This window comes from Carassius carassius, chromosome 6 (genome assembly GCF_963082965.1).
Source record: "Carassius carassius chromosome 6, fCarCar2.1, whole genome shotgun sequence".
NCBI lineage: Eukaryota > Metazoa > Chordata > Actinopteri > Cypriniformes > Cyprinidae > Carassius > Carassius carassius.
Genome location: NC_081760.1, coordinates 7,576,096 through 7,588,829, shown reverse-complemented (window position 1 = coordinate 7,588,829; position 12,734 = coordinate 7,576,096). Strand labels below are relative to the sequence as shown.

General features: G+C 35.9%; 1 protein-coding gene across 1 annotated transcript in view; it reads right to left on the bottom strand.

The window, feature by feature from the left end:
• LOC132142312 (short transient receptor potential channel 5-like) overlaps positions 1-12,734 on the bottom strand; it is a 106,182-nt gene that overhangs the window by 65,529 nt on the left and 27,919 nt on the right. Inside the window, exons 2-3 of the mRNA XM_059552099.1 lie at positions 10,344-10,738; positions 1,241-1,762 (exon numbers count right to left, since the gene is read on the bottom strand). Coding sequence (XP_059408082.1) covers positions 1,241-1,762; positions 10,344-10,730 — 909 coding nt within the window. The 5' untranslated portion in view covers positions 10,731-10,738. The remainder of the gene's footprint in view (positions 1-1,240; positions 1,763-10,343; positions 10,739-12,734) is intronic.

The window sequence follows — 12,734 nt, the reverse complement described above, 5'->3', positions numbered from 1 at the left end:
TCATATTATGATGACCAGCAGCAGCAAAATAATCAAAATGTTGAAAGAAATTCAATTCAAATGCTAGATGTAAAATACAGTATATAAGCTACTTAAGATTCTCTCAAACACAGCACTACAATACTTTCTTTGCTGCATATGCACAGCTACAGAACAAAAAACCCCACCCCGCACCCGCCTGACTCACCAAAATGCTGCAAATATTCTACGACCATGTTTTTTTTCCAAAACCTAGTGATCTGTCTACAGAAGTAGCATTTTAAGGCATCACTGGAGTACTTCCAGTACGAAAGCTGTTCCAGAAGGTTAGGCTTTAAAACCTAATTATGTTGCTTTCTTTTGGCCATATTCTAAGGGAGCATCGTGTATCTTTTTGGAGAATGCATTCCATAATGCACTGCAACAAGTTCAAAGCAAAGATAATCCAGGATGGCAGATGAGGAGAAGAGAAATTTAGATTATACTGTAAATAACTATATACTTTATTTCACTCAGTACTCAGAGAAGTATCTTTAAAAACGGTTCAGTATAAAATAAAAATTGATTATTTAACCTAATATTTGTTTGTGATGTTTTTATGCTTACTAGAATACCATGTCATTTGAAGTCAGTTGCAAAGTACTATTTATTTGAAGCATTGATAGAGAGTAAAACCATTCCAAGACTATTTGGATGCTAAATCCAAAGCTAGCTGCCTATAAGCAATACACAATGTGGCAGCTCACAAGGTTTTGGAACAGAGCAACTGTCTTTCGTCTGCCTAAAGCTTCTTTCTCACTGTCTCTATCTCCTGTCTTCCTAATCTCGTCAAGCCTCTGGTCTTCAGCAAACATTGTATCCCCCTTTGGATCAGAAAGTTCAGAGAGAAAGCTAGAAAGGCACTTTCCCAATTGCCTTAGGTAAGAAACAATACATTCTTAAATATACCAAGGGTCTGCAGAATGTTATTAAACTGCAAAAAAAAAAAGTAATTGGATTTCTGCAACACAAATAAATTCCTACATCAACTTCCTCTCTGTACCCTACACTGAGCATTTTTCGGCAGCTCAAGCTAAATTTTGGGTTGGTGATGCAAATCTGATGCATTGATACTGCATGTTTATACCACAGAAATTACAAATGTATAAAGTACAAGAAGTACTTTTCATGGTGTATTTGTATATTGTATGTCCAACGTTATACTGAGTAACAGTAGCTGACCAGCAACCAGTTTTCAAGTAGGTACTAGAAGTATCCTCACCTCTTTCTGGTGATATTTAATGGCCAGCTTGAGTTTGGCCAAGTCTCGGCACTCTCGCGGGTCCAACTCCTCGCTCTGGTCATCACGGTGATTGAGGATGGTCTCCAGCTCACGGGAACTACGTGCCTGGTCCAGCAGGTCTTTAGCAAAAAGCTTACACTGCTGAGAAAGCTCCTCATACTCTTGTCGAAACTCATTCTCCACTTTGCTGAGCTCTTTCAGTTCCCAGCCCAGTCTGAAGGCGGTTAGGATGGGATCTTCGCTGGAGAGGGCAATGAGAGAGGGGCTGGCTAGTGCTTTATAGATGTTGAGACGGGACCGAGAGTGACGCAAGCTGTCCACCTCAGAGCTGGACACACACTCCACACAATCACAGCGTATCTGGTGCGGCCGAGGAATGGTGACTTTGCGTTGGACCAAGAGTTTGATGATCTCATAGTTGTTTGTGTGGGCGGCGAGCATGATGGGAGTGATGTCAGGTGTGAACTCTGAAAACTGGGTGTCCATCATTAATGATGGAACCTGAGAAAGAGGGGACAAGAACAAAAGTGTGAAAAACACCTGCACAAGCTTTTGAGAGTCTGTATGGCAATCCACCAACCCACACAGCATGTAAACTACACAGCGGAGCAGCAGAATACAGATGACTTGATGAGTGTGCAGCCAGCTCTCCTCGTAGGAACGAAAAACCACAAATGAGCTCTCTAATATCCCAGCTGTTTGCTGTATCAACCATGAGATAAATGGAGAACAAACTGTGACTTTCGGCTAGTCAGTCATTTTTGCTTTTCCAGAACTTTGACGTAAAATAATTATATTAGCACAAAAAAAAACTGAAATAATATTAATACACTATTTTTTTTTTTTTATTTTTTTTTTGTAATACACAAAAAAAATGACTTTTACTTTTATTGACAACCACCTTAAAAACAGGTGGTAAAGAGGAAACCGCATGAAGAATCAAAGTTTGTAACGGTAAATACTAATGTGTAGAAGAGGCATGGTATTATACAAAAAAAAAAAAAAAAAACACAAAAGACCAGCAAGGTAACACATATGACAATAAAATAATGCAATAAACATTAATTTAACCACATGCAATGTAACATAGGGCCCTAAAGGACATAAGTGATCAGAAAAAAACTAAGAATAAACATAATTATTTCAATGAAAACCCATCAAATGTGAGCTGTCAGACAGAGAATTCTGGAAATGTAAATTTAGTTTTTCACCATAAATTAAAAGGTGATTAGTTATTTTTTGCAAAAAAAAATGTTAATTTTAACAGTATTTTACTGTAAAATTACATGAAGTGTCCCATTAGATCTTGAAGTTTTTTTGCTGCATAGACTAAGGGAATTTTCTGTTTACCAAACATGTTTGTATTATAACAGACTTTTACCGCTAACATTACGATTTCAATGATTGATTAAATGAATAGTCGTCCAAACAACTGTAGACAATAACAGAGGTCAACTGATATCTGTATTTTAGCAGTGATGCATTTAAAGCAAGATAACAGAAAATAACAGACAGACTCAATTTCACAAAGAGTCTGTTTGCTTGCTAATAGTGCGCTGTATTTTTGCATCCAGTCTCTCTCAGTTCAGTGAAAAAAGGACAAAAAAGTCTCCTACAAACAGCCCCTAAAACAGTTCTGCACAAATTCACCTTTGCATTATGAATGTGTTGAATGTGTAAAGCTCTTTCTGCTTTCATGATGCGCATAAGTGGTTATGAAGGACCTTATGAAAACTGTAACAGTTTTATGCAATACAAGCTTATAATTAAATCACTTATTTATTAGTTGAATATTATTTATTTATTAGTTATTTCGCTAACTGTCCATATATCCCTACGTGTACACATATTTTTGTACATCATTTCCTCTAATTTAAGTAAAAAAGAAACAGTTTTTTTTTGCCATTTCATCCAATCTTATTTTCTCAAACTTGTAAAATAATCCACGAATAATGACACAAATTATGAACTGGTTCTCTATAATGAGTCGAACAAAAAGATTCAGACCCGCTCTTATCACTTTGAATAAGACTCAGCCAATGAATTGTTTACTATTATTGAGGTCAAAAATGACTCCCTTACTGAACTGCAAGTCATTTTTGTAATTAAGTGTTCGTAATTAAAACCGTGTATTTACAACAGATTTTGTTGTTATTAACTGGTTATTGCTTGGAACAACATGCGGATGATAATACTAACAGAATTTTCTTTCTTTTTGTTTTACAAATAGAAGTAGATACAAAAAGAGGGCCAAAAAACAATATTTATACATTTCAAAGGGATTAGCCAAAACCGGAGCTTTGTATTTGATGTATCCTTTCAGGAATGGAACAACATCATATATATCATGCCGTCCTTGCAGCTGTGTGCCAAAGAGGAAGATGAACCTTGTCAGAAAGATGAACCACAACCCAGTCAGAGCATTTCCTCTCTTTCACCTCTCCTTCTTTCTGTCTTTCACCCCGTTTGAACCTTTTCTCCCCATTCATCATACACTCAGATGCTTTACCATGAACCATAGTGTAATTCTTTCCTTTTTTATCCTGATTGTTTACCTCTGTTTGGGAGTCAAGGGCTGTACTGTAATCACACTTAAAAGCATATTGTATGCATGATACTATTAATTCATTTTCAAGTGCCTGTATATGACCAAAATACTCAACCCTATCATTAAGACAGCCATATCTGCCATGAGTACATTATGGAAATATGATTTGTGGTATACGTCGGTGTTACAAGCCAGCAAGTGAGTAAGTGAGGTTTGCAAACACATTTTATTTTGAGATTTATTTTCAGTCCATTAGTATAACAGTCCACCTCCAGAACTCCCAAGTGGCTGCAAGGGTTGCTATAGTGATAGCAATGCAAAATAGCCCATGCTCTGTGAACAGGCACATGGTACATGGGCTAGATTCCAATTTAGGCCCCACGGCACTTCCCGCAACAATCTCACTTGATGTATCTGCACCACTGGAGTTCACTTTAGAAAACCAAATAATGAAGCAAAAGAACAAACCTGGCTACAGGCTTCATTTCCCCTAATGCTTGTTCACTCTAACATCAAAAGTATAGGAAACCCTTGCCTGTCTTCTGAACAGTATTCATAATAGTGTGTATGTCTAATCCAAGAGGGGGAGCAACAAAGATACCTGGAGCTGCATAAACATCATCATTGCCCCGTCGTAACTCAGTGAATCTGTAGAATAAAACATTAGTTACAAAAAAAATCATCTGTCCACATCTTTACTCTAACCCAGGGGCTCCCAGATGTTTTGCAGCTGAACTCCTAAGATGTAAAATATTTACTTGAGATTTTGTAAGCATTCCAATGATTTAGCATCACATTCACATGCTCATGGTTCTCTGATGTTGGTAAATGTTCATTGGTCACATTACATCTAACATATAATTTTCTTTAGTGAATGTTTCAGTTTGAATGTTTTATTTATGATATATATGCGACTGCATGTATAAAGGGCTTATTATTATTATGACAATAATTACAAAAATGAAAACATATAAATATATTACTGTTTAAATTACAAATGTCCTGTAAAATATGAATTAAAAAAGATAATTATAGACCTAATAATTATTTTATTTCACACTTCAAGTTGCAATGCTAATATTCATGTCTTAATTCTTGACTCTCAAAAATTCTAAATGTCAAGTTTTTATGTTGGCGAAATACTGGTGAAAAGCCCAATTCTATCCACAGAAATGCTGGAAATTATGCAAATGTTCAAATGATCCCTGCGCACATTGTGCACACAGAGATTGGTGAGAAGCAGCATTTAAAGTATTAACTGCAACAGAATATATACTTTTTTGATTTAATAATCACACCCAGATTTAACATGATTTAATCTTAATTAAATTAACTGTGCAGCCACATTTATTTATTTAAATCTTAATTTCAGTTTAATTATTAGCTTTTCATCAACTCACAAACCCATTTGAATAACACTGATCTCACTAATAAAAAATGTTAGCCACATTAAATGCAAACAATAAAATGGAAACTATTTAATAATGCATAGTTAAAATAGCAAAATAAACAGATGCATCAACTTTAAAAATGTTGCCCAGAAACATGTTTTTATTAATCTTGACATCATCATACTTTTGCATATTAATGAGTCTATGCGGTTCATTTAAATATTACTATGTTTGATTGTAAGGACAGTTCTGTTGTAAAATTGTAAAAACATTTACTTCCACACAATGTGAACCATGGAAAATATAGAACAAACTGGAATCACAGATTTTTTTGTTAATAACCACAAACAATGATTTTTACTCCTCACTCAGTGTGTAGAAAATATGTTCACACTGGAATTATGTTTAAAGTAAATAATACTGTTTAATGCAAGCCGGCATCACTTTTTGTATTAAAGGGGTCCTATTATGCTTTTTTACAAAGTCTTGATTTTGTTTTGGGGGTGTACAAGAACAGGCTTTCATACTAGAAAAACACATTCTTTTCACATATTTTACATTATTACAATACCTCTCTCCCCAGTCTGGCATGAACGGCTCAAATAGAGCATCACAGTCCCGCCCACAGCCGGTGCCTGCAGTAAAAATTCAATACAATTTCTGCATTGACAGTTGGGGTATAAGCCATAAAAACTTAACCATACATGGTAGACTTAAAACCAGCTACGGCTGTACTAAGCGATAGTATATGCTCATATAAGCGCCATATAAGGTTCATGGGGCACTAACCTTGTTTTGAGATAAATGCCTTTTATTCGCGATGTCTTGGATAAGTACTTCATTACCCACAATCCTGAATAATCCCACAATCCCACAGTGATGCATCTGATTGGTGGAACTCGTGTAACCGTCTGGTTAAACCCCGCAAAGCTCCGTGAAGACTGAAGATCATTAATAAAAAAATAAAATAAAATAAAAACCTGTGTTGCGTTTTTGCAAGGTAGACTTATCAGTGCAATCATTATCTCCAAAATCAATACACAATACCTATATAAAACACTATTGATTTACACGATTAATACTGAAAGAACTGCTATTACTGCACATTCACTATATAAAATAAAATTCACTGGAGGAAAAAGTTTGCGATGCCGTCGTCATATTTGAAGTCGCTCAAAAGGCTCGTTCGCGGTTGTGGCTTCAGTCAACTTCAGTGAGGCGCGGTGGTTTATGGGATGAGTAGTTCCTTCGCTCGAAATGAAAATATGTACATAGTCTTGTACCTTTGACTTTTTTTGGAAATTTCTCTTAACTTTTTCACTCAAAATGATATGTTATATGCTTAAGAGTTCAGCCGTAGCTGGTTATCCTCACACATGCTCTAAAACTCTTTAGATACGGATTTTTCTGAAAGTCAATGGGAGAAATGAATGGGAAATCTACTTCCGGCACCAAAGCTCTCTCGGGCTGTGGGCGGGACTGTGATGCTCTATAGTTCATGTATGAAATGAAGGCCTGCCTTCTGGAATACGAGATGTGCTGTGATTGGTTAGCTGGGTCAGTCTGTGCTGTGATTGGTTAGCTGGGCCAGTCTGTGCTGCGCCTGGTCGGGAAATGTCCTGCCTCTTACCAAAGCAGACTGTTGCGAACTTCAGTTTAAATATTGCATCAAAATCAAATCAATTTGAGCGCGATTTAAACCTGGATGATTGTAACCACTCTAAGCTCATCTGTCTTGGGAACACTAGCACGTCTCTGACATAGTGATAACACTCGTTGCCTTCTCTAAAGCAGCTCAACCAGGTCTCATCCCATTCGTCGAGCTTTGTGATATCACAAATTGAATTGAATTGGACTTTGTAACTTTGCAGATCTTTATTAAGCTCAAACAGCAACATTACAGACTAACTAAAGTTGAAAAAGTGAAAAAGCATAATAGCACCCCTTAAAAACTCATAAAGACCTCAGAAAATTACTAGACAAGCTCAGCTTTGATTCTTTAGTTGACATATTGAAACAGGAAATTAGGGTGGGACATTTTGAACATCCAATAATTTTTAGTTTAAAGGGATAGCTTGACATTTGACATTATGTAAAAAATGATATTCCATTAAATATGCACATACAAACACAGACACACACATGCACACAAAACTGCTTGATCAATTTACATCATTAAAATATGTTAATACAGTACAATTCTTGAACATGCTGTCACAGTTTATTTTTACTACATTTAATCTGTCTAAATTTGTAAAACAGAATTTTGCTCAATCCAATAATCCTTTAAATGTATATTTTTCATTGGCAGTAACCCTGCATTACCGAAACTGGGCAGAGTTTCCAGCAAGCTTTGCATGGGACTAGACAGGGAGAGCAAATGTTGAAATTAAGCTTAATTTTTTTTCTGTGCAAAATGAGATGAGGGGCAGACATTTTAGTGTTTAATGATTAGTTATTATGGACTCAAAAGTGTTTACATCAGAGAGGTGATTTTTATGGTGAACAGTGGAACTTGAGTTGAGCACCTTGTCCACCTCATGAACATATGTACTTGATAGAATAAATAGAAAATAAATAAAAGAGTATACATCTGAATGTTCAGATCATACATGCTAACTTTACATTGTTGAGAACTGAAGTGTCTACATGTGTGAGAAATTGTTAATGAGACACATTTTATTGGGTCAACCATGAAACTCAAGCACTAAATGACATGAGTTTCCAAATTACTTTATTAATTTTTTTATTAATTTAATGCGTTTCTGCAGAATCTGCATTTCCTGCTCAGCTTTACATCAGCTATTCACCTGTAGATGTGAGCGATTCTGTATGCATCACTGATTCTACTCCTTAGAAAAAGGCATTTATAACCTCAAGCACTGATAAATTCATAATGACGGCTTTTGTCTGTAGTGGCTTCCTTCTGGCACCACGCTGTACAAATCTTAGTTCACAGTGAATAACGCTGTCTCATGCCCCTTTTTAGTGTACGTTAGCAGAACTCGCTTGAAGTTACATTACCCTTCATCCTCCACTGACCACCAAATCAAGCATGCTGCAAAACTCGATATACAGTATGAGAATACAGGAATGCAAGCTTTTCAGGTTAATCTGGGGGGAAAGATTAGAGGATAACAAAATGCAATCCAATAAAGATTTGTCATGCTATGTGAGGTGAAAATCAAATCTGAAAGATAAATCTCTGCCACCTCATCATTTCTATTAGCTTTGGAACACCTACTCATTCGAACGCATGCACACATAGAGTGCAAACACAAATATGAACAGTTCCCACCTGCATACACACTGTTCACACATACAGTGATATGGCATCGAGTTTGTAGGAAGACACTGACAATATGCATATGCAAACACTATATTTATATGTACTGTGTCCTAAGCAGGTGCACGCAGTTGGGAATCAAGAACTAGTTGTTATTCAGAGTAGGTTCTTTTTTTTTTTTTTTTTTTACTTGTATCAGATGATTTTAATGATTTACATTTACATTTAGTCATTTAGCAGACACTTTTATCTAAAGCAGCTCACAAATGAGGACAATGGAAGCAATAAAAAACAAACAGGAGAGCAATGATATCCAAGTGCTATGACAAGGTTCATGCAGTATGCATAGCAAGATTTTTTGTGTGTGTTATATAATAATTGAAAAGAAAACAGAAGAATAGAGCAAGCTAGTGCTAGTTAGTGTTAGTGTGATTTTCAATGCCACTGACAATCACAAAGTTTCAATCAAATTTGATCACTGATGTGGATGAAATACTGTACTGTACTATACTAAAGAACCACACTATGAAAGCATTTCCTGCTCTGCAAACAAATGCACATCACCACAGCAAGTGAAATTATGTTTTAGCAGAGTTATGAGCTTATTAAAGAATGCAAAGACAATTTTTCTAGGGTTGTCTTGCATCTGATTCAGAATATGACTATTTTTTAATTAGTTCTTCTTTTTAAAGAATCAGTCAAAAATACAAATGAATCTCAAACTCATGATTTATTTCATTAAACTGTTTAAACTTGCTTTCAGAACCAGTCAGATATCTATCAGATAAAAAAAACTATGGAGAAATGTTAAATTATTCATTTTAGAGTTGTTGATCATGTATAGTATATAAAAATATTTCAAAATATATACTGAAAAAAAAAAAAAAGCAGAATCGAAGTATTTTGAGAGCGTGTCAATACTCAACTACATCATGGTTTCCTGCAGAGTGGATTTGCTCACCGTGACTCTCTGATTGGTGGAGTTTTCTTTACAGCATTATGGGAAATGTAGTTTTTCACCAGGCATTCCATTGTTAAAAACGACTCTTTGAGAAAATATGTTGAAATAATATGAAATATAATCGTTTCAATAAAAGAATGTATGATTGATTAACAACCACAGAGCTCACAATAGGTCTGTCTTTAAAGGTGTATAAAAACTAGTTAAAAATCCATTTCTGGAACCTGACTGTTGCATTCCATAAAACATAAAATTGTTTTGACTGTCTGTGATTATATCGTGTTAAGCAGCATTTTTTATATGGTTTTCAGTGTGTACAGACAAATAACTTTCCGCAAGAAATTTGTTTCATTGCACCTGGTTATTACAGTCTAAACCATCTGAAAAGCTCAATCAGGCCGATATGTTTTGCTGGTATCGCTTTTAGGCTTCTTAACTTACTTATCCAACATTATCAGATCGAGTCTAGACTAAGAATGCATAAACCAACCTGAACCATGACAGAAATTGATACTAGTGTAAAGTGTCTCTTTTCAGGTGAGCGTTATTTCACCAAGAACAACATGTTCCTGGATCAACATCATTGTTGATCCTGGATCAACATCATTGTTGATCCTGGAACAACATTCCAATCAACCAATCAGAATTGAGATATATTTTTTCAGGAAATATCTGTTTTAGGCTTACAATCAGGGTTAGATGCTTCTACACCCTTGTTAATCAGCTATCATTATAGGAATAAAGTATGGGTAGGGTTAGGTTTAGGGGTAGGGACTGGGTTAAGTCTGTATTTTTGGACAATAATGTTGATCCAGAAAGATTTGATCCAGGAACATGTCTTACTTGGCAAAATCACAGCGACACTCTTTTCGACAGTCAACAACACATATACTGACCTGTTTCTCTCCACTGGGTTTCCTGTGAGACAGCAGTAACTCTACGGCTCCCACCACTTCTTTACGAATGGCATAGAGAAGAGCATCTCCAGTGTTCACTCCATGATCCAGAAGCAGCTCCATCACCTCAAGGTTCTCATTCTCAATAGCGATTAATAACGCACTGCGGCCTAGCGGATCCACGCAGTTGACGTCAATGTTGTAATAGACCTCCGCCTCACGCAGTGCATGCTGGACCCCTGCATAGTCGCCCTTTTCTACAGCTGAAAGGAACGAGCGCTCTTCTAGAGACAGCTCTACCTCCGCTCGGACAATCTGTAGAGGGATTCTGTCTCGGTATGGAGAGTAGCTGCTCTTTTTGTAGTATAGATGTGACATGGGATTCATGATGGATGCTGGTAGAAGAAGGGAAAAAAACAGAGGAAGAGAAGCTGTAATAATTTAATATTCACTAATAAACAGGAAATGGGCACTTGATAAACAGTGAGTCATCTTACTTGTTGTTTCGCAGTGGAAATAGTATACATTTATATATTATATATCATTCCACAGAAGTAATTTCTATGATCTTGAAATGCATTAAGACATGCGTGTAACCTGAGGAAAATTCAATCAGAGATTTAACAAAAAGAAGTGTACTTGTAGACAGATTAATCGGTGAGAAATTTTATTAAATTTAATTTGATAAATTAGTGATAAAATAATAGGTGAACTTTATGTTCACTACATGTACAAAAAGTTAATATTTTTTTATAGGTTTCTGGGAGTGACTGATGCTTCAAATCATAGTTTTAATGGTCAAAATCTCTGTTATTATGCTGTCATCAAACAGTGATACCAGTTATTAATATAGGCCACAACCAAATTGCCATATGCTACATTATCAAAAGCATTACAGCAAATACAGGTGTGTGTGTGTGTGTGTGTGTGTGTGTGTGTGTGTGTGTGTGTGTGTGTGTGTGTGTGTGTGTGTGTGTGTGTGTGTGTGTGTGTGTGTTGTGCGTGCGTGGAAACATGAGGGTGTTATCTCACTCTTTTGTCACTTTTGGTTTAGGAGAGGTCATTTAGAAAGATATGAAGAGTTGATATTTAATGATTATGTAATTTGAAAACTATGTCCAGTGATAATTGTAATTATTTGTTTTTGATACTGATAGAGCGAGTGTCTTTTAGAACAGTGTATGGAAGGATTCTGTGATTTTAATTAGAATCATTTAAAGCTGCATTACTTGAATTATGTGTATTGTAAAAATGAAGTTTTAAATGAATCAAGGTTATTTTGATTTGTAAGTGAAATCTTATAAACCCATTCACTAAAGATTTATTCAGATTAATTAATTGTTTATTAATTAATTAATAAACATTGTTACACCAGTAGGTGACGACAAATGTTAATGACAAAGTCATACATAATCTTGTCTACAAATCTACGATACTCCAGAAATCCCTGAGCATTAATCTATATAATCCTTCTAATCTCAGATCAACAGAGAGGGTTAACAGCATGAAATGATACAACCACATTTGCTTTAGAGTTGCATCCTGACAAATACATAACCAATCATCGTCATAGGTAAACCATTCAAACCAATCAGCTTTCAGTATCTGAAAACACTGTTTCTCAAGCACTTTCCAAGAATGTGATTCATAACGGAGTGATACACGAACAAATGCGTTGCATTCATTCGATTATGAACACTCATATCCCAATTCAATTAGAGTCTCATCTGCCATTTTCTTTAAGAGCTAGTTGCGGTCGTGCCATGGTGGATTTGCTATTTATACGACGAAATTTGTAAATGCATAGACAGAACGCGTCTGCAGAGATGAAATGGAGCTGGTCATGCACAAGCAAATAGGTAGCCTAATTCTGATACATGAAATGACTATCCATTATGACGTAGGCATTTATATATTAATGTAGCCTACACAATAATAATCTTTTACATTGCGATCGTTAAATTTTTAATATTTGACACACAGCTGTGTGTCCCTGTGTGTGTAATAAGCAGTGTGTATGTGCTGTGGACCCACCTATACTAATGCGCTCTTTAAATAAAAAATACCTCCTGGGCCAATGACTTTAGACCAGGTTTTTGTTGGTCAATGACGCAGTCTATTTCACTTGCCTCAATATTCAATGTGCAATGTGCCTGAACATTCCTCGTTTTTAGATCAGGATGGATTTGCTATTTAAACTACAACGTCGGGCTGAAACTAGCAAAAACACAGCATTTCAACGGGTGTATGATAGGGCCCACAAATGCGTGTTTTTCAGTCATTCATAACCCCCCCCCCAACCAGCCGATACAGTTTTACAGGGCCCCCAGAATTCTATGATCGGTTCTGTCAATATAATACCTCTTCATTCACTGTTACAAATTTATAACA